Source organism: Papio anubis, chromosome 17 (genome assembly GCF_008728515.1).
Source record: "Papio anubis isolate 15944 chromosome 17, Panubis1.0, whole genome shotgun sequence".
Taxonomy (NCBI): domain Eukaryota; kingdom Metazoa; phylum Chordata; class Mammalia; order Primates; family Cercopithecidae; genus Papio; species Papio anubis.
Genome location: NC_044992.1, coordinates 73,763,855 through 73,783,140, shown reverse-complemented (window position 1 = coordinate 73,783,140; position 19,286 = coordinate 73,763,855). Strand labels below are relative to the sequence as shown.

The 19,286-nt window shown below is 51.3% G+C and overlaps 1 protein-coding gene across 3 annotated transcripts in view; it reads left to right on the top strand.

The window, feature by feature from the left end:
* Positions 1–4,759: 4,759 nt before the first annotated feature.
* Positions 4,760–19,286, top strand: part of CSNK1D (casein kinase 1 delta) — a 25,727-nt gene continuing 11,200 nt past the window's right edge. For 2 of the 3 annotated variants that reach the window (XM_031657188.1, XM_031657189.1), the window contains exons 1-5: positions 4,762–5,767; positions 15,545–15,693; positions 16,282–16,510; positions 16,895–17,065; positions 17,629–17,777. In XM_031657188.1, the coding sequence (XP_031513048.1) occupies positions 5,524–5,767; positions 15,545–15,693; positions 16,282–16,510; positions 16,895–17,065; positions 17,629–17,777 (942 nt within the window). In that variant the 5' untranslated portion in view covers positions 4,762–5,523. Of the gene's footprint in view, positions 5,768–15,544; positions 15,694–16,281; positions 16,511–16,894; positions 17,066–17,628; positions 17,778–19,286 lie in introns of all 3 variants that reach the window. The other variant, XM_031657187.1, reaches the window with a different exon arrangement.

Genomic DNA, 19,286 nt, shown 5'->3' with positions numbered 1-19,286 from the left:
ACGCTAGCCGGAGTAAGGCAGTTTGGAAGAAGCGCAGTCTCAGCAGAATGGCAGTTAGAGTCAAAGATGGCTGGATCTGAAGACCTGAGATGGTTTGATCATCCCACCATAGTTTTGTTTGGGCAGCCAGTTAGACATAAATTGAGGAACTAGGTCTTCATCTTGACTCTCATGCAGTCGTGTGGCTCCTAGTATGAGTATCGTTAAGACCATCCTACCATGCCTGTGGTGTCCCTCCAGGTGGGGTTCAATTCTACTTTGAGCCTGGCTTTTGGTTTTTGTTTTTCCACTGGGGACTTTCTAGCTCGTGTTTGAGCCCGGAAGGCTGGGGGAAGGCTGTGCTTCAGTGGAGTGCCTGTGGGCTGTGAAGTGGTGGGCCTGCCTGCCCCGGCCTCTGCTGTGAGTTGGAGGGATGCGCCTGCCAACCCCACGGCCCAACCCCAAATGCCACCCCTACCCCAATGCCCAGGCTTTTGGTGGACCCCTGAAAGAACAATCTCAGTCTTCAGTCTGAGATTGGCCAGATCTGAAGGCCCTTCAGAGGGCAGGCTGGGAGGGCGGCACAGCCCACACACAACCCAGGAGCCGCACACCTGGCAGCCTGTCGCGGTGACCTGGCCTCGCCCTGTGTTGCCCTCTCCACATTCTCAGGTCCGTGTGGTGTGGCCATAAACCAGAAGTCCTTTTTCATTTTTGCTGGCAGAGCACCACTGAAAATAAACTGATAACATTTGAAAACAGACAGTGTCCTTAATGTGGACCACGACCCCAGCCCCAGTACCACAGGGGTGTCTAAGGAAGGAGAGGTTCAGCTGGGCCAGGTTAGAGGGAGAGGCGCCAGGTTCACTCACAGGGGCCCATGCAGAGAGGCAAAAGTGAGAGCCCAACTGGCCTCTGCTCCTCACCAGTGTGTCTGGAGGTGAGTGGCAGGACCGATTGGCCTGGCTGGTGGGCTGGACAGGCATCTACTGGCATTTGTACTTGATCCCATCGCACCGCCAGCTTGTCAGGGCCCTCCGTCCACCTGTTACATGGATGGACTGACCCTCGCACGCACGACATCTTTGGGAGCTAATCACTTCATCTCGAAGCACATGTTTTTCCCCTCACCGATTTCTCAAGAGGCAACCTGCAGGGTGCCTGCCTGGCATGCAGTAGACCCCAAGACGCTGACCAGCCGGAGAGCTGCCACCTGTTCTCACTCAGCTTCCCGGGCCCCTCACTGCAGTGTTGAGGGCTGTAGCCTCTGCTGACCTTTGGACTCTGCTTAACTCAAGCTGCCTGTAATGAAGTCGGTAATTGCTGACCTGCCCTGTGAGGTGACCTTGTCCTGCTGCTCATGCCTCCCTGTTTCTTTGTTGGCCAAGACAGTCAGCCTTTTTACTGGAGTTGCCAGCCCAGGCTGAATTCAGGACTACCCTCCCAGCCAGGACAGGGCCACCTGTTAGGTTCCCACTTACTTCACCATCTGCTTCTTTTTTTTTTTTTTTGAGACGGAATTCACTCTGTCACGCCTAGGCTGAGTGCAGTGGTGCAGTGGCCAGATTCAGCTCATTGCAAGTCTGCCTCCTGGATTTACGCCATTCCCTCCTGCCTCAGTTTCTGAGTAGCTGGGACTACAGGTCACCGCCCAGCTAGTTTTGTATTTTTTATTACAGAAGGGGTTTCAATCAGAAAGCACAGGGATGGTCTCATCTCCTGACCTCGATCCTCGGCCTCGGCCTCCCAAAGTGTTGGGATTATATGAGCCATCATACCGGCCTTTTTTTTTTTTTTTTTTTTTTGAGACGAGTCTCACCGGTCGCCCAGGCTGGAGTGCAGTGGCCGATCTCAGCTCACTGCAAGTCTGGCCTCCTGGGTTCACTTTATTCTTCTGCCTCTCAGCTTCCCAGTAGCTGGGACTACATAGGTGTTCACCACCTCGGCCTGCTAATTTTTTGTATTTTTAGTAGAAACGGGTTTCACCGCATAGCCAGCATGGTCTCGATCTCCTGACCTTGATCCCTCCGTCCTTGGCCTCCCAAAGTGCTGGGGTTACAAGTTGAGCCACCGCTCGGCCTTTTTTTTTTTTTTTTTTTTTTTTAAGACAAAGTATCATTCTTTCTCTCCCAGGCTGGGGTGCAGTGGCACGACTAGCTCACTGCAACCCCTGCCTCCTAGGTTCAAGCAGTTCTTCTGCCTCAACCTCCTGAGTAGCTGGGGTTAAGCAGGCTTGACACCACCACGCCATAATTTTTCTGTATTTAGTAGAGACGGAGTTTCACCATGTGTATTCAGGCTGGTCTCGAATGCCTGACCTCAAGTGATCCATCAGCCTTAGCCTACCAAAGTGCTGAGATTACAGGCGTGAACCACCACACCCGGCCACCATCTGCTTTTGGCTGCTGAACTTGAGGGACATCTTTTTGTTTTTGTAGGATTAACATTAACTGACACCCAAACATGGACTGAGGAAAGCCCTGTCTCAGAGCAGACCAGGACTGTTGAGCTGCAGGGAAGAGTTGAGATTGTTTTGCTGATAGAATGTCCTTTGTATAAACAGACAACCCAGACAACCTGGTGATCTGTGTGCCGCCAGGTTTTGGTTTGTTTTGATTCTGACACCCAGGGCTCAGGGTCTTTCAAATTCTCATTCCCCTTTTAGTCATGCTTCTCAGATTTAACCTGCGGTGAAGGACCAGGCTTGTAATTTTCAATCTGTTGCACAGCAGAACTTGTGTATAATAAGGTCAAAATGCTGCAGCGATGCCAGATTGCCACCACAGTTACTCAGTGCCTCCGTGCTGCCTTGTGGACTGGTGGCAGCTGGAGGACCTGGCTGAGCAGCACGGCTGGTAGAGTGTGGGGTGCCCCCGGTGGGTGAGGTGGGACAGGGCTGCAGGCCAGGGGGTCTGAGCAGTGCTCAGCGACCTTGAGGCAGGTGGTGCCCAAGGAATGCACAGACCATGATGCTCTGCTGCTTGATGCTTCTACATAGCAGGTGATGAGGTGCCTGCTGGAGGCCCCAGAGAGTTGCCGTCCTCACATCTGTGTGCAGGGCCTGCATCCTCTGCTCCCCGTAGAGACTCGGGGAAACCTTGGTATCTGGTTCCACAGCAGGGCTGGCTCTGTGTGCTTGCACAGCAAGAGGTCCCAGCCCCATGATAGGGTGTGATTGGTGGTGTGTGCCAGAGCAGCTGGTGATGACTTTGCCCCACGACAGTCAGTGTTGCAGGTGTGACTGGCAGACATTAGCTGTATCATCTACAGAGAAGTGGAGCGAGAGATGCTAGTCAGCAGGCTGTGTGGCCCCAAGCCATCGATCGGCCAGAGGCCGTGGAGTCACTGGGCTGCCAGCTGGCGAGGGTGGCGGTGCTGTCCGAGGCTGCACTGCGCCTGCTTGGGGGTTCAGGGAGCTGCTGACATAACTAGTGGGATGAGTCACCCTCCCTCCCGGCTGGCGAGTTGAGTTCAGAGTCCAGGTCCTTAAAGGAACTCAGAGTTCGATTTTCATTTGCACAGTACATTTTTCGATGAAGTCATTTCTCTTGTAATTGGATAGACTGTCCCAACTGTAGGCAGGAAGAACAAAATTTATTACCTTGAGTGCTTTGAAAAGTCTCTGTTGATGGTAAGTGACGTTCTTAAATCTAGAATGGTCATTGGCGATGACCTGATGATGGTGATTCCCTTTTTTTTTTTTTTTTTTTTTTTGAGACGGAGTCTCGCTCTGTCACCCAGGCTGGAGTGCAGTGGCCGGATCTCAGCTCACTGCAAGCTCCGCCTCCCGGGTTCACGCCATTCTCCTGCCTCAGCCTCCCGAGTAGCTGGGACTACAGGCGCCTGCCACCTCGCCCAGCTAAGTTTTTTTTGTATTTTTAGTAGAGACGGGGTTTCACCGTGTTAGCCAGGATGGTCTCGATCTCCTGACCTCGTGATCCGCCCGTCTCGGCCTCCCAAAGTGCTGGGATTACAGGCTTGAGCCACCGCGCCCGGCCTGATGGTGATTCCTATGGAACGCAGCAGTGGCGATGGGTTTGAGGCCCAGGCCGGAAGTGGCACATCTCGTGCCACCATCTGGGCAGACGAGGGGGTTCTTGGGTGTTCAGTGGACGTGTGTGGATGTCAGCAGACGGCTCTAGTGCCCACTTGACCTTACTCTGCCTTTCATCAGGGAATCTTAAAGAGCTCATTCATCTCCATGACGCTCATGAAACAGATGTCAGACCTCACCACTGATCTCCATTGACAAGAGAAACTGAGTCACTAAGAACTAGCCAGGTCGCTTTGCCCAGCACTAGTCTCCCAGGGAAAGAATTCTCCCAGGGCTCTGTCTGGGCTGCTGAAGCTAGTGTGAATTCCTTTGCACATAGCCACGCTGTTGGGAAGGATTCCAGTGTCTTTTTTTTTTTTTTTTTTTTTTGGAGACGGAGCCTTGCTCTGTCGCCCAGGCTGGAGTGCAGTGACGTGATCTTGGCTCACTGCAAGCTCCACCTACCGGGTTTACGCCATTCTCCTGCCTCAGCCTCCCAAGTAGCTGGGACTACAGGCACCTGCCACCACACCCGGCTAATTTTTTGTATTTTTAGTAGAGACGTGGTTTCACCGTGTTAGCCAGGATGGTCTCGATCTCCTGACCTCGTGATCTGCCCCCTTTGGCCTCCCAAAGTGCTGGGATTACAGGCGTGAGCCACCGCGCCCGGCCGATTCCAGTGTCTTATACTCCGAAGGGATTCGTGATGGAAGAGGAGAGAGCTGAGTATGTGCTGTGTGCAGCTTCTTTTTCTCTCCTCTTTGGTTAAAGCTCCTGGGATACCTCACGCAGTGGATTTGGGGAAGGCTTTGGGCCAGATTCAAACTCAGGAGTATTTGTGGGTGAACCTGAGAGGGATGGTGGCTGTCACGTTTGTCATTTATCAGAGTAAAGCAGAGATGGAACATTTCTAGATAAAAAGTGTAATTTTGCCTCCAAACTCATAGTCCAGTCATCAGGGTATTAGATGTGTCATTGGTTTTAGCCATTGACTGACGAAAGATGTGCGACCGGTGTGTGTTGGTAGGTGGTGCATTTCGGGCTTTGAAAACAGGCGATTCTTCTGGCTTTGTGGCCCCAGGAATGGAGAAGGGCCTCCCTCTGCCTGGCGGAGGGTGTTTGCAGTAGGTTGGCTGGAGATGACTCCCGCTGCCTGCCTGGGTGGACTAGGGCTGTGATTGTTGGGTAAAAACCCAGCCCTTCCTCAGGGGGAATCTCAAACCACCCCCTCCCAGAGGCCTGTCAAGGCAGTATGGAGAAAAGGGAATGGCACCCTGGAGCTCCACCATGGGCTGTCTGGGGCAGGTGGATGCAGGGGCCCTGGTCAGGGCTGATGGGAGGATGCAGACCAAAAGGGCTACTGGGGAGAGGGAGCTGCAGCACCTGGAGACTGGTAGGCGGGTGATGGAAACCGCATAGACTTTCTGTGCAGTTCAGACTCGTCCTGTTGTGAAAATGGGACTAAGGATAACTTCCCCCAGAGACGTGCTGGCCAATGAGCCCGCTTTACTATGCTAGAAAGGAGAACACGTCCATTACTTGGTCCTTCCTGGAAAACTCACATAGTGCTTGTCGTTTCTCCAGCATGTTGGGTATTTGGTGGACACCAGGTAATTCCTGTTATGGTTTTCTTTCTTTGCCAAGGTACGGACATTGCTGCAGGAGAAGAAGTTGCCATCAAGCTTGAATGTGTCAAAACCAAACACCCTCAGCTCCACATTGAGAGCAAAATCTACAAGATGATGCAGGGAGGAGGTAGGTCCTTTACCAGTCACAGAGGAACACCAGGGTTCTGTTTGCTAAGGGAGAACAGCAACTCAGCATTGCTGGTTAAAATAAACCCAAAACTGGCTCCGGGCAAAAGGGAGGGAAGTGTTCCCCACACCCTGACGAAGAGGTCACAGCTTCCTTCAGAGAGTCTCGGGTCCAGAGACCCTCCCTCAACACAAAGATACGTCTTATGGGCTGGGTGCGGTGGCTCACGCCTGGAATCCCAGCACTGTGGGAGGCCAAGACGGGTGGATCATTTGAGGTCAGCAGTTCGAGACTAGCTTGGCCAACATAGTGAAACCCCGTCTCTACTAAAAATACAAAAATTAGCTGAGTGTGGTGGCATGCACCTGTAATTCCAGCTATGCAGGAGGCTGAGGCAGGAGAATCGCCTGAGCTTGGGAGGCAGAGGTTGCAGTGAGCTAAGATCACACCACTGCACTCTAGCCTGGGCGATAGAGTGAGACCCTGTCCCCCCAAAAAAAGAAAAGAAACATCTTATGCCATCTTGTCCCTTTGTTTAAATTTTGCTTCATGTCGGGTCATGGTGTCTGAAATCAAAAGTTTGTGTGAATTTTAATGCATGCTCCCTTTGGTGTCCGTGCCCCTCAGTGGTCACTGGGGCTGTTGCTGGTGGGACCTTCCTGCTGTGTGATCCCTGGGTGAGGCCTCTGCTCCTTCGCATGCTTTGCTTACAGCTTGGGGGATGTCCCTTCACACTCTCCGGGCTCGTTTTCTCCTGAGCAAAACAAGGGTTTTGGGCTTGGCGTCCATCATGACCTGTTCCAGCTCAGTTACTGTCCCCGTTCGGCAAGCCCTCAGCCCAGAGCCTTAGGTACGTGGTGTTCCATGGTGGGCCGAGTATGGAGCAGAGTGCTCCCGTCCTGACCTCAGAGTCCAGCTCTTGCGAGTTCCCTGGACTTTGAAATGGTTCAGCTGATGGAGCAGGAGGGCATTCTCTGCAGGGATTTCAGAGCCATGAAGCACGCGTCTCAGCAGCAGAGCTTCGGTCTGGCAGGTGCGCTCTTTGGGAACAGGGCTTTCTGTCTGAAGAGTGGCTGTGCCATGTCCGTGGAGCCCTCCCAGTTAGAAGCCTCCGGGGCACATTTGTAGGCGGATGGTTGGATGAGTCCCCTTGGGCAACCGGCCAAAGGAAAACTTGTTCAGGGCCTCTGTTAGCCCTGTCGTCACGGGAAAGGGAGGACTGTTGATGGGCTTTTTTGACATCTTTTCTCAGCACAAGCAACGTAATCTGTGCTACTACAAGAAACTGACATTTCTAAGTTTATGTGACACAAAATGTCCTTGGCAGCACCTGTGGTCCTGGGGAGCCCGTTACAGAGAGGGTCATCCAGTGTGTCCTACACAGGCCTCACATGAGCAGAGGAGGCCACAGGAATGAAAAATCCCATCACCAACCCAAGGAAAGCTCAGCAGAGACCCCACCCGGGGAGCCTGTCTGGTGGCCCTTGGTGGTGGACTGGCTTCTCAAGGGCCTGGAGCCTGCATTGAAGGTGTGACGAGCCAAGGAGAGCAGGGTGGTGCACGGTGTGACCTTGGCCTGCGGGAGCCTGGTGCGGGGGTCGAGTAAAACCTGCACGCTTAAAAACACCTTACGTTTTTACGAGAGACATCTGCAGGTGAACTTGCAAGCCAGGGGTACACAAGGGCAAAGGGAAGAAAGCCAGTCCTTAAAAGAGGATAGGCCGGGCGCGGTGGCTCATGCCTGTAATCCCAGCACTTTGGGAGGCCGAGGCGGGCAAATCATGAGGTCAGGAGATCAAGACCATCCTGGCTAACATGGTGAAACCCCGTCTCTACTAAAAAAGATACAGAAAATTAGCCGGGCTTGGTGACAGGCTCCTGTAGTCCCAGCTACTCTGGAGGCTGAGGCAGGAGAATGGCGTGAACCTGGGAGGTGGAGCTTGCAGTGAGTGGAGATGCACCACTGCACTCAGGTCTGGGTGACAGAGCGAGACTCTGTCTCAAAAAAAAAAAAAAAAGAAAAAAGCCCAGGATGGTCACTGGGGAAGCCAACCCCGAACCAAAAGGTAGCTACGTGGTTCCTGAACAGGACTTCCCCTGGCACTACTGCCATTCGTAGTGGTGTGTTCTCTGCGTGGTAGATGTTGGCAGCACCCCAGCCCCCAGTTGCGATACTCAAAACTTCCTTCAGACAGTGCTGAAGGCCCCTGGCAGGCAAAGTTCCTTCCCCTGTGGCCACTGGCTTGAGAGAGTAAAGAAGCTTGCACCTTCCTGTTCCTGCCCATGCACCTTCCCTAGGATCCTGGAAACCAAACAGGATTTCAGAAATGGATTTTCTCCCATTTGGGCTTCAAGCGCATTGCCATGTCCCTGACCATTCCAAAATGTAGGTCAGGTCGTCTGTGTTAAATGCACACATACCTGGTGGATACTGCCAAAGTTTTGTTTGTTTGTTTGTTTGTTTGTTTTTTGAGATGCAGTCTCACTCTGTTGCCCAGGCTGGAGTGCAATGGCGGGATCTTGGCCCACTGCAACCTCTGCCTCCTGGGTTCAGGCCATTCTCCTGCCTCAGCCTCTGCAGTAGCTGGGATTACAGGCGTGAGCCACCCCGCCTGGCTAATTTTTGTATTTTTAATACAAAAGTAGAGACAGGGCTTCACCACATTGACTAGGCTGGTTGTGAACTCCTGATCTCAGGCGATCTGCCCACCTCAGCCTCCCAAAGTGCTGGGATTATAGGCGTGAGCCACCACGCCTGTCCAGATGCTGTAAAGATCTAAAGATCTGCATTTTAGAAAACAAATGATGTCCAGGAAGGCAAAAGGCCTCATTCTGGTGGTGGTTCTTGAATTCACTTTGAGACAAAACCAGGGAGTTGACAAATAATGGGAAGAAATTGCTTCATCCAGAAACCACCAGATCTTGCCGCCGCCCGTTCTTGTGCAGTGTCTGCTGTGGGTGATGCAGATTGTCCTGTTGTGGGTGGCGCAGATTGTCCCCTTGTGCAGTGTCTGCTGTGGATGGTGCAGATTGTCCTGCTGTCTCTGAAAAAACGGGCAGCAAGCACCTCTCATTGTGGTTTTCCTTCCTTTTACGTGAGAGTCAAGCAGTGGTGCCAGGTTCTGATCTTGCTTATGTCTGCTTGATGGAGGCTGCCTTTCAGGAGAAAGCTCCACGCCGAGTGCATTCTGTTATCTGCAGCTTGGGAAGAGTGAGCATTAAAAACATACCGGTCACTGCCCACAGCAGCCCTGGGCAGTGGGTACTGAGCTCTTCAGCCTCATGTTGCAGATGAGGAAACTGGGTTTAGAAGGCTGTGTAACTTTACGGAGGACAGACTTGAACTTGGGTGTTCTAGCCCCCCAGGCTACTGCTCGAGCAGCTGTCTGCTCCCAGAGAAGGAAATGGCAGCCACCCTATGTGGCCTTCAGCCGTCAGGAATGTGTCCCAGATGCTCCCACCTGTCCCAAATCTGGTTGGGACGGTAGATTCAATACCTGAAATAGTAGAAAGAAACTAAAATTAGCTGTGTTGATAGAAGACTTGGATAGACACCTAGTTTTTATCAAAACCGACTGGACTGGTGAGCAAAACCCAGGGACTGTTGTAGGTGCTCTTTCCGATCCTAACATCCCCCAAAAGCGGCTTTAGGTCACTCCCTCCTTGGGGAACCCCTCAGCAAACGGCATTTACTTAGTTCTCAGCTGCTTTTGGTCAAGGCTAAGATGGCAGGCGTGGTTTCTGGGAGGGAGGAGGGAAGTGCTTGTGTAGAACTGGGCCAGTGGGTGAAGGTTCTGTGGTTGAGGGTGGGCGACTGCCTACCATCATCTTTTTATTGTGAAATATCGTACAACTCCAAAGAACGTATGTAACATGTATGGTATCGAGGACATTAAAATCAACAACCAGGGCCCTGTCCTGCCCGTCTGAGAGGAACGCTCCTCCCTGTGGAGCCCATTTGCCTGCCATGCCCCATGCCTGTACCAGGCCCTCGCTCACCTGTTTGTAAGTTTTTGTTTCTTTGTCATCCTACAAGAAACTTTCAAAATCCAAATAATGAAATTATCTAGAAACATTTTACAGTTAGATAAATCATTTTAGGGTTGAATTGCTGAAAACTTCATGAAAATTTCTATTTGCATTAATGCTGAGTCCCCACATTTATATTGAAACTTTTCACAGATCAGGGTGGAGCATGTCTTCATGTATGTGGCCTTGTCCCCCCATTTTTTTATCCCCACGCATATATTTAGCTACCTTTGGGCACCATGAGGGAAGAGTGTTGAGGTGACAAATAGCAGCACGAGTGGCTGCTTCCCACCGTGACAGCACCTGGACAGGGCAGCAGGGTGGCCCTGGATGACTGGCACACTTAGGCAGCCTTGGGTCTCTGTTTTCAAACCCATTGGCTTCACTTGTTACTGCAAAAACACCAGTCGCAGTAAGTCCGTTGAGCACAAGTGCATTGGGAGCCGAGAGCGTGTTGCTTTTACTGTATTTTATCCATTCTCTAATGCCATGAATGACGAGGTGCATTGTAACAGCTAACAAAAAAGGGGTGATTCTGCTGAGACTTTTGGGGGGCAGGGAGGAAAAAGAAACAGGCCAGGTGTAGTGGCTTACACCTGTAGTCTCAGCTACTTGGGAGGCTGAGGCAGGAGGATGGCTTGAGCTCGGGAGGTTAAGGCTGCAGTGAGCTGTGATGGTGCCACTGCCCTCCAGCCTGGATGACAGCAGGACCCCTGTTTAAAAAAAGAGAGAGAGAAAGAAAGATGGTGTCAGTAAATACACCATCAGTAACACCAGTCAGTACACCATCAGTCAGAACGCCGTCACTCACGTCAGTCAGTAAACCATCAGTCATGTCATTCAGTACACCATCAGTCAGTACACCATCAGTCACAGTCAGTACACCATCAGTACACCATCAGTCACATCAGTCAGTACACCGTCAGTCACATCTGTCAGTACACCGTCAGTCACATCTGTCAGTACACCAGTCAGTTCACCATCAGTCACGTCAGTACACCATCAGTCAGTACACCATCAGTCACATCAGTACACCATCAGTACACCGTCAGTCACATCAGTCAGTACACCATCAGTCACATTAGTCAGTACACCAGTCATGTCAGTACGCCATCAGTCACATCAGTACACCATCAGTCAGTACACCATCAGTACACCATCAGTCAGTACACCGTCAGTACACCATCAGTCAGTACGCCGTCAGTCACACCAGTCAGTACGCCATCAGTCACACCAGTCAGTACGCCATCATTACACCAGTCAGTACGCCATCATTACATCAGTCAGTACGCCATCAGTTACATCAGTCAGTACACCATCAGTTCAGATGGATCATGAGTCCATGCCACATACGTCTTTTGAATACATGAAAGAGTTAGTGTTATGCGATGCGGTCTGTATTTTGTAACTTTCTTTGACCCAGAGTATTCCAGAGTATTCCTGAGATTCTTCCCTATCGATTGCAGCTCTAGGTAATTGATTTTCATTGTTTGATCATCTACATAGTTGTATAAAGTAGCTTCCTCTTACTTATTCTGCATTGAGCCCTGGGGAGCTTCTAGCATTTGCTCTTAGGGACAGTGCTTTTGTGCACATCTTGTCCATGTGTCTGGGGCACACGTGCTAGCACCTACGTCTGAAGGTGCAGTGGCTGTTGCTTGGCACATGCAAATGTCCAGTTCTGCAAGATAACGCAGGCGTCCGCATATTGATGTGTATCGATTTTTCCAAAGTGGTTATGCAGATTTCCATTCCCCCCTGCAGAGCAGCAGAGGTTTGTGTAGCTCACATCATCCTCAGCCTCACAACACTGTTTTCAGCAGGGCAGGGGGTGAAAAAGGCAGGAAAAAACTGCTGTTACTGGCATATTGATGTGATGTCATTTCCTACATAGGGATCTCAACAGATTAGAGAGTTTAGCAAATTTAAGATCAAAATATAAAATCTATTTATTTTGTTAAACCAACAATAATTAGTTACACAATGTAATTTAAAAAGTACTGCTTACAGTAGCAAAAAGGTATCTAGGGATAAATTTTAAGACACATAAGTTCTGTATGCAGAAAATATATAAACTTTATTGAAGGACATTTAAGAAAGATTTGCCTAATTCTCCTCTATGTTCAGAGAAAGGAAGATGCCAGGTGTCAGGTCTCCCAAAGTTGCTCTTAACATTCAGTGACGTTCCTGTCGACATCCAGCCGCTTCTCCTACATGACGAGGTGATTAGAATTCACCGAGAAGAGTGCAAGGCCAGGGTTAATTAAAACACCTGTGAAGAAGAGGGCCATTTGCCCTGCAAACACCAGCACTTACTATAAAGCTGTCACGATGAAACTTTGTGTAGTTCTGGCCACGAGAAGGGCTTAGAAGGAGTGACAGCCTAGAACACTGAGCACGCCGGGCCTCTGTGGGTTGTAAGTATTTATCGCTCTCTGTTAAGGGGAGTCCTGAGTGCTTGGAGAAGCAGCTGATTCCAAGGCTGGGGCAGAAAGAAGGAAGGTGAATCTGGAACACGTGGCAGAAAGAAAAGAAGTTCAAAACCGATAGGCATTTGTTGTGAGGGTACAGGAAAAAGCTTGAAAGGTTATCTGTTGCCTAAATTTAGGACAGTGAAAACTTCAAAATGAGTATTAAGAAGAAGGAACTGTGATACATTGGAGTGGAGAAAGAGAATTTGGGAATCCATAATGCTGCATATATAGAGAGAGAGAATTCACAAATCCGTAGTAAGGTGGAGTATCTGAAACACCCAAAATCAGAAACTTTATGAAAAGTGCTGACATCTCAAAGGAGGTGTGAATGGGGGCAGTTTGGATTTTCAGATTAGGGATGGTCAGCTGTGGCGCAGAATGCAACTATTCCAAAATCCAAAAGTAGGTATGTATTTGCATGTGTATGTCATATGTTTTCAGGTTTATATATACATTTATATGCAACTGTTCCAGAATCTGAAAGTAGATATGTATTTGCATATATATATCTCGTATGTATTCAGGTTTATATATACATCTTTTTAAAATATATATACATATATACAAAAGACCGAAGTCAAACATAAACACACATGTTTATGTATATGCCTTATGCCTTTAACTTTTTTTTTTTTTGGTGAGACGGTCTCATTCTGTCACCCAGGCTGGAGTGCAGTGGTGCAGTCACGGCTCACTGCAGTCCTGACTTCTGGGCCTAAGCCATCCTCCCACCTCAGACTCCCAAGAAGCTGGGACTGTAGGCACACAGCACCAAGCCTAGCTAATTTTTAAAATTTTTTTGTAGAGACGAGGGTCTCACTATGTTTCTTTCTGGTTTCAAACTTGGGCATAAGTGATCCTCCCGCTTCCACCTCCATCGTGCTGGGATTATGGGCCTGAGCCTGGCCAGTTAAACTTTTTGATGTGGAATGCAGTTGAAATCTGTAGTAACGTTTCATGACTTTCTCTGCTGATTTGAACATGCGGGTCCATTTCAGTTGACCTCTGACTCCAGGTTTGTTTTCCACTGTGGATGCCGGACATCGAGAATGTCACGCATGCTGTGCTCTTCCACGTTCTGCAGGCTCCTCCTCAGCTCTCTTCTGGGATGAGGTTGGGTTCCTGGATCTGCTCGGTCTGGCCTTTGTGCTTATGCTCCCAGCAGTGCAGGGGGCAGCCCAGGGCGCCCTCTCGGGGCCCCTTCCCGCCCTCAAGCACGGCTGTTATTGGCTGGTATGGCTGTCAGTCACTGGCTGGGCCGGCGTTGTTGAAACTGCCCTGTCATGTGTGAGGCTGTGTGTTTTGTTTTTTCCCTTAGTTAAGGTGTGAGGGCGAATCAGGCCCCATTACTGTTTTTGCTAGAAGTAGAAGTAACTTTTATACTTTTAAAAGAAAACAATAGCATCTCTTTTTGATGCTGAGGGCAGAAATTATTTTTTAACGTAAGATACTGAAAGCACTCATAAAGCAAAAAGATAGAGGCATTCATATTCATGAAAATTAAGTCTTTTCATCAAGAAACTCCAGAAGAAAATAAAAAACGTGCCATTAACTGAGAGATACTTGCCTCACAAAAAGCCTACAATGGTTTAGTATCCGGAATTTATAAAGAACTACTATAAATAGGAAAAAGATACGACGATAGAAAAACTTAGCCAAAAAAAAATACACACCTTCAGAGGAGAAGAGATACGTATGGCCAGTAAAACGAGCCAGGCGCGGTGGCGCCTGCCTATAGTCCCACCTACTCAGGAGGCTGAGGCAGGAGAATTGCTTGAACCCGGGAGGCGGAGGTTGCCGTGAGCCGAGATGGCGCCCCTGCACTCCAGCCTGGGTGACAGTGAGACCTCGCCTCAAAACAATAAAATAATGAAACAACTTTTTTAATGAAGTAAATTTCCCTAATGGTACCAAAACTTGCTGTAAGACTAAACTAAAAATCTGTCTTGCCATGGAAGGACATAAAAGGTTTATCCAGGCCGTTCATAAGCTGTATGTGTGTAGAGCCATGTGTATAGTTAAGGACCCAGTGCTGTGAAAACATACCAAAAAAACATGTTCTTGTGGATATAAGAAAAAAAATAGGAGTGAAGGGCATATTTTGGGGGTGGTATTTTGAGAAACCCATCTGTTGCTGCAGCATTCGAATTTGACTCTGGCGTGAGGCTGCGGTGCGCGCTCCTGCGTGTTCCTGCACGCGTCTTTACCAGCACGTGTTTCCATCTCTCAGCATCTTCTTGTGGTCGTTGACTTTTCATACGTAAAGTCTTGGGTGAAGTGTCCAGGTCTTTCACCCATTTTTTTCTAAAGTAGATTTTTTTTGTTTTGTTTTCAGACAGGGTTTTGCTCTGTGGCACAGGCTGGAGTGCAGTGGTGCCATCACGGCTCACTGCAGCCTTCATTTCCTGGGCTCAAGTGATCCTCCTGCCTCAGCCTCCCAAGTAGATGGGACCACAGAAGCGTGCCACCACACCCAGCTAATTTCCAAAGTTTTTCTGTAGAGACATAAGGGTCTCCCTATGTTATTCAGGCTGGTCTCGAACTGGAGCTCAAGCAGTCCTCTCGCTCCAGCCTCCCAAAGTGCTAGGATTACAGGCATGAGCCACTGCACCTGGCCCGTGTGTCTTTTTAGTGTTGATTATGCCTTCAGCACTGATACTGTGCAGCCATCTGTAAATTCTTCCTGTTAGATTTATTGTGTCTGTATTCTCACTTCCCTGATTTGTATATTTCAAGCTTGGGTTACTGTGTAAATCCCCAGAAAGGTTTCATTGCTTTTATTTTTCTCTTATCCAGTCAAATACTTCTACCAATATTGTAGTAATTGAACATATTTTCTTCTCTCACCTAACCCATGGTGGCTGCTTTCTCTCCTGAAGCTCCTCCCCTCTCCGGTGTGACGTCTCTGGCGGGCTCTGCTGGTCCTTTCTGCCTGAGCTCTTTCTCTCCCGCATCATGACTGTTTCCTGTGTCTCCTGCCCCCCTGCCCTAGAAGGCGAGAGTCAGGGAGGTGGGGCTTTGATCCCCTCCTTGTCCCCTTTGCAGCTCCTGCCCGCTTGGCCCTCGTCCAACCTCTGCCTCAGGCCACTTGCTAACAGATGGGGCCTAATCTCGAAGATGGGTCCCTGAGGACCGGCGTTGCCGGGGTCTTCTGCCTCCATCACCCCTTCCCCGTTCAGGGTTGTCACCAGGACCCCATGGTGTGCACAGCGCAGACGTAGTGTGGAGCTTAGGCAGGGCCTGGACTGAAACGCTGTCTGATTTCCTCGCCTAGTGGGCATCCCCACCATCAGATGGTGCGGGGCCGAGGGGGACTACAATGTCATGGTGATGGAGCTGCTGGGGCCGAGCCTGGAGGACCTCTTCAACTTCTGCTCCAGGAAATTCAGCCTCAAAACCGTCCTGCTGCTTGCCGACCAAATGGTAAGGACTGTTTCCTGACACTTGGCACACACTTGCCGTCTGATGGAATCAGCCGCTCACTTGTGCTGTTCTCGCCATTATTACGGCTGTTAATTCACAGAGGAAATGGAAATGTGCTAAGCCTTAGCCTTGAGGCTCTGGTGGCTCAGCTGAGTGGCTTGGAGGCCACCCTCTCGGTACCAGCATAGCACGTTTCCATTCAGTGGGCCCCTCCGTCTCTCAGGAACATGCATGTGATTCCTAAGCACCTCCGTGCAGTTTCTCTGCCAATCCTGGTGTGTAGCCTATGCGGAGAACAGTGCTGGGAGAGACCGATGTCTAGTGGCGGGTTGTCCCCTCTCTGTCGCCTCACCTCTCTGTTTTGTGGGAGCTGAAGGCAAAGCGCCTAGGCCCGTGGAGGGTGGAGGGTTGCTGAAGGCACCTGGGGGAACAATTTGGTCAGTTCGGCGTCCCCCTCACTAATGGTTAAACTACCCTGCCGTGGCTGAGGGGCAGGAACAACGCAGCCACTGGCACAGCGTCCTGCAGTTGAGCTGTCCCTCCCCGAGACTGCCCTGGGCTGCATCTCGCGCCTTGCTGTGCTCGCAGATCAGTCGCATCGAATACATTCATTCAAAGAACTTCATCCACCGGGATGTGAAGCCAGACAACTTCCTTATGGGCCTGGGGAAGAAGGGCAACTTGGTGTACATCATCGACTTCGGGCTGGCCAAGAAGTACCGGGACGCACGCACCCACCAGCACATCCCCTATCGCGAGAACAAGAACCTCACAGGGACGGCGCGGTACGCCTCCATCAACACGCACCTTGGAATTGGTGAGCCCCTGGGCATGGGTCACTGACCTAGGGTGCCTTTGGGCATGTCCATGCCTCAACCCAGGGAGAGGCCAGCCTCTTGGGGAGCTGGGGGTGCGAGTGTGTCCTCAGGGGAGCTGGGGGTGCGAGTGTGTCCTCAGACCTCTGCAGCAGACAGTCTGGCTCATGACTGCCAGGTGTATGGGGGCAGGCGGATGCTGGGATGTTTGAGTCACCTGTGATGTGTTCGGGAATTTCCTTAGTATGCATAAGGGGCAGCTCTGGGTGAGAGTGATCCGGGCGTGCGTGTCTGAGGCTCGTCTCCACTGGAAGTGCCAGCCAGGTCTTTTGCTTTGACGTGAGCACGCCAGTGCCGTTCTTCACGCCTTTCCCTTTTGTTTTCAGAACAATCCCGAAGAGATGACTTGGAGTCTCTGGGCTACGTGCTAATGTACTTCAACCTGGGCTCTCTCCCCTGGCAGGGGCTGAAGGCCGCCACCAAGAGACAGAAATATGAAAGGATTAGCGAGAAGAAAATGTCCACCCCCATTGAAGTGTTGTGTAAAGGCTACCCTTGTAAGTCTTTGGAGGCCTCTTCTCAGTGGAGCTGCTCATGGGGGTTGCACGTGCGTCGGGCCCACCTCGGGTGTGCTGAGACGGCTCAGCCTGGGTTTTGTCAGAAGAGTTGCTCCCCTTCCAAAGGGGTGGTGGCAGAACGAGGGGTGCTTTTGTGTATGGTGGTAATAGCCTGCCCTCTTGTTCATCTTGACTTACTTGCCAAGTGCCCATCAGTGTGGAGAGCACTTGGAGGCCCTGGAGAGATGGCAGGTGAGGCAGGCCTGAGCCTTGGGGTCCTAAGTGGCTGGAAAGGGATGGATGGGCAGTGGTGGGGCCTCTCTCTCTCCACATTTGTAGGACTGCTCCAGGATACATACCTCAGATGAAACGAAATTGTGCTTTATGATTTGAATTTTTTTTAAAGCTTTCTTAAGGCCTAGAGTCTTAGAAATCTGCCAGGTGTTTTGCATCTGTCCTTCTCCCCTTGAGTGTGCAGCAGCAGGAGGTAGACAGCGACGCTGGCAGACACCTCGAGTCGCAGTTGGGTTTCACGAGTTAGCTTTGAGTTTCTTGTTTTGCAGCCGAATTTGCCACATACCTGAATTTCTGCCGTTCCTTGCGTTTTGACGACAAGCCTGACTACTCGTACCTGAGGCAGCTTTTCCGGAATCTGTTCCATCGCCAGGGCTTCTCCTACGACTACGTGTTCGACTGGAACATGCTGAAATTTGTAAGTTGCGCTGCCAGCACGTTCGCTCAGTGTGGTGTGCAGGGGATGCCTTGTCAGCGAGAGGCCGGTGACCGTCTTGTTGAGGGGCTGTACCGTATAGGGAGTGTCTCTGGTGGTGAAGGGCGAGTGTGTAGTGGGCAGGACTTGGACTGAGTGGGTGTCTGCCTGCCAGAAAGGGGTGCCAAGAAGTAAGACACCATTAGGGAACGCAGAGGGGTCCGTGGAATTCCCGGGTGTGGACAGCAGGAGGCCCCATCCCTCCCTGTCACCAAGTGGAGCCAGGGCCCAGAGCATGCCCTGGGGGCAGAGGGTGGGGGCTGGGGGTGTGCATTCCCATTCACTGTGCCAGATGGTCGTGGTGCCCACAAGATGAGTGGGGTTGGGGCCTGGTGAGGTGCTGCCCGTCCAGCCTGACTGACCCTGTTGTGAGCTGGTTTTGCCTGTGGCTTTCTTGATGCGGGTGTGAGCATGCCCTGGAGCCTCTAAAACGCAGCCCAGCCCTGGGTCCATGTCTGAGCCGAATTACTATTCCGACACCGCTGCCAGAATTGAAGCTCCTGTGGAACTGCTGTGTTCTTTCATTAAAAACTTGCTGTTAAGTTGTCAGTTTTAAATAGAAGTTGGAGTCTTTCCAGGCAACAGTCTGATGGAGGAGCAGAACTGCCTCTTGGGAGGGTACAAAAACGGCAGCCTTGTCCGATAGTCGTGCAGGGGCCAGGGAGGGGCAGGGGTGCCCTGGACCCGGCCTTGGCGCCTCCAGGTGCTGGGAGGGGTGCACTCTGCAGAGCTGATGGGTCCCTCTGCCGAGGCTCTGCTGCCTCGGGAGGCGGCAGAGTGACCCTCCTGCACTGTTTCGGGAGGCGGCAGAGTGACCCTCCTGCGCTGTTTCGGGAGGCGGCAGAGTGACCCTCCTGCGCTGTTTCGGGAGGCGGCAGAGCGAACCTCCTGCGTGGTGGAGTCACCTGGCCCTCAGAGCAGGCTGGGCCAGTGTTTTCTGTAAATGGCAGCCTGAGGAGTCTGGGCGGTGCTGGCTGAATGGTGCTGCAGCTGCAGGCGTGTGTCCCGCTGTGTGTTGCCTGGTGGACATGGCTGTGTGCAGTGAGCTGTACTTGCAGGAAGAGGTGGCCCCTGGGTTTGGCCCTGGCTGTAGTTTTCAGGCCCCTGCCACACAGCATTGGCAGTTAGAATCTGCTCTTTCATAAACTGCTGTCTCGGCTTAGAATCTGACCTCCCCACCCCTGTGCATCTGGACAGTGCAGCACAGACCCGGCTGTCGGCCGCCCCGCCACACCTGCACAGGCTGTCACAGGCCGCAGGGTCTGGACCCTGAGTGAACTCCTCGTCCGAGCAAACGCTCTCATCCCCACCCTGCTTTCGTCCCCAGCTGTCACCATTTGGGGCCTGTCTCTGACCTCTGATGGTTCCTGTCTCTCTCCTCTCCCTGCGCGTGTCAGTGAGCATGTTCACAGAGAAGCAGGGGGCCAGCTGTTGCCCATTTTGAAGTTTAAG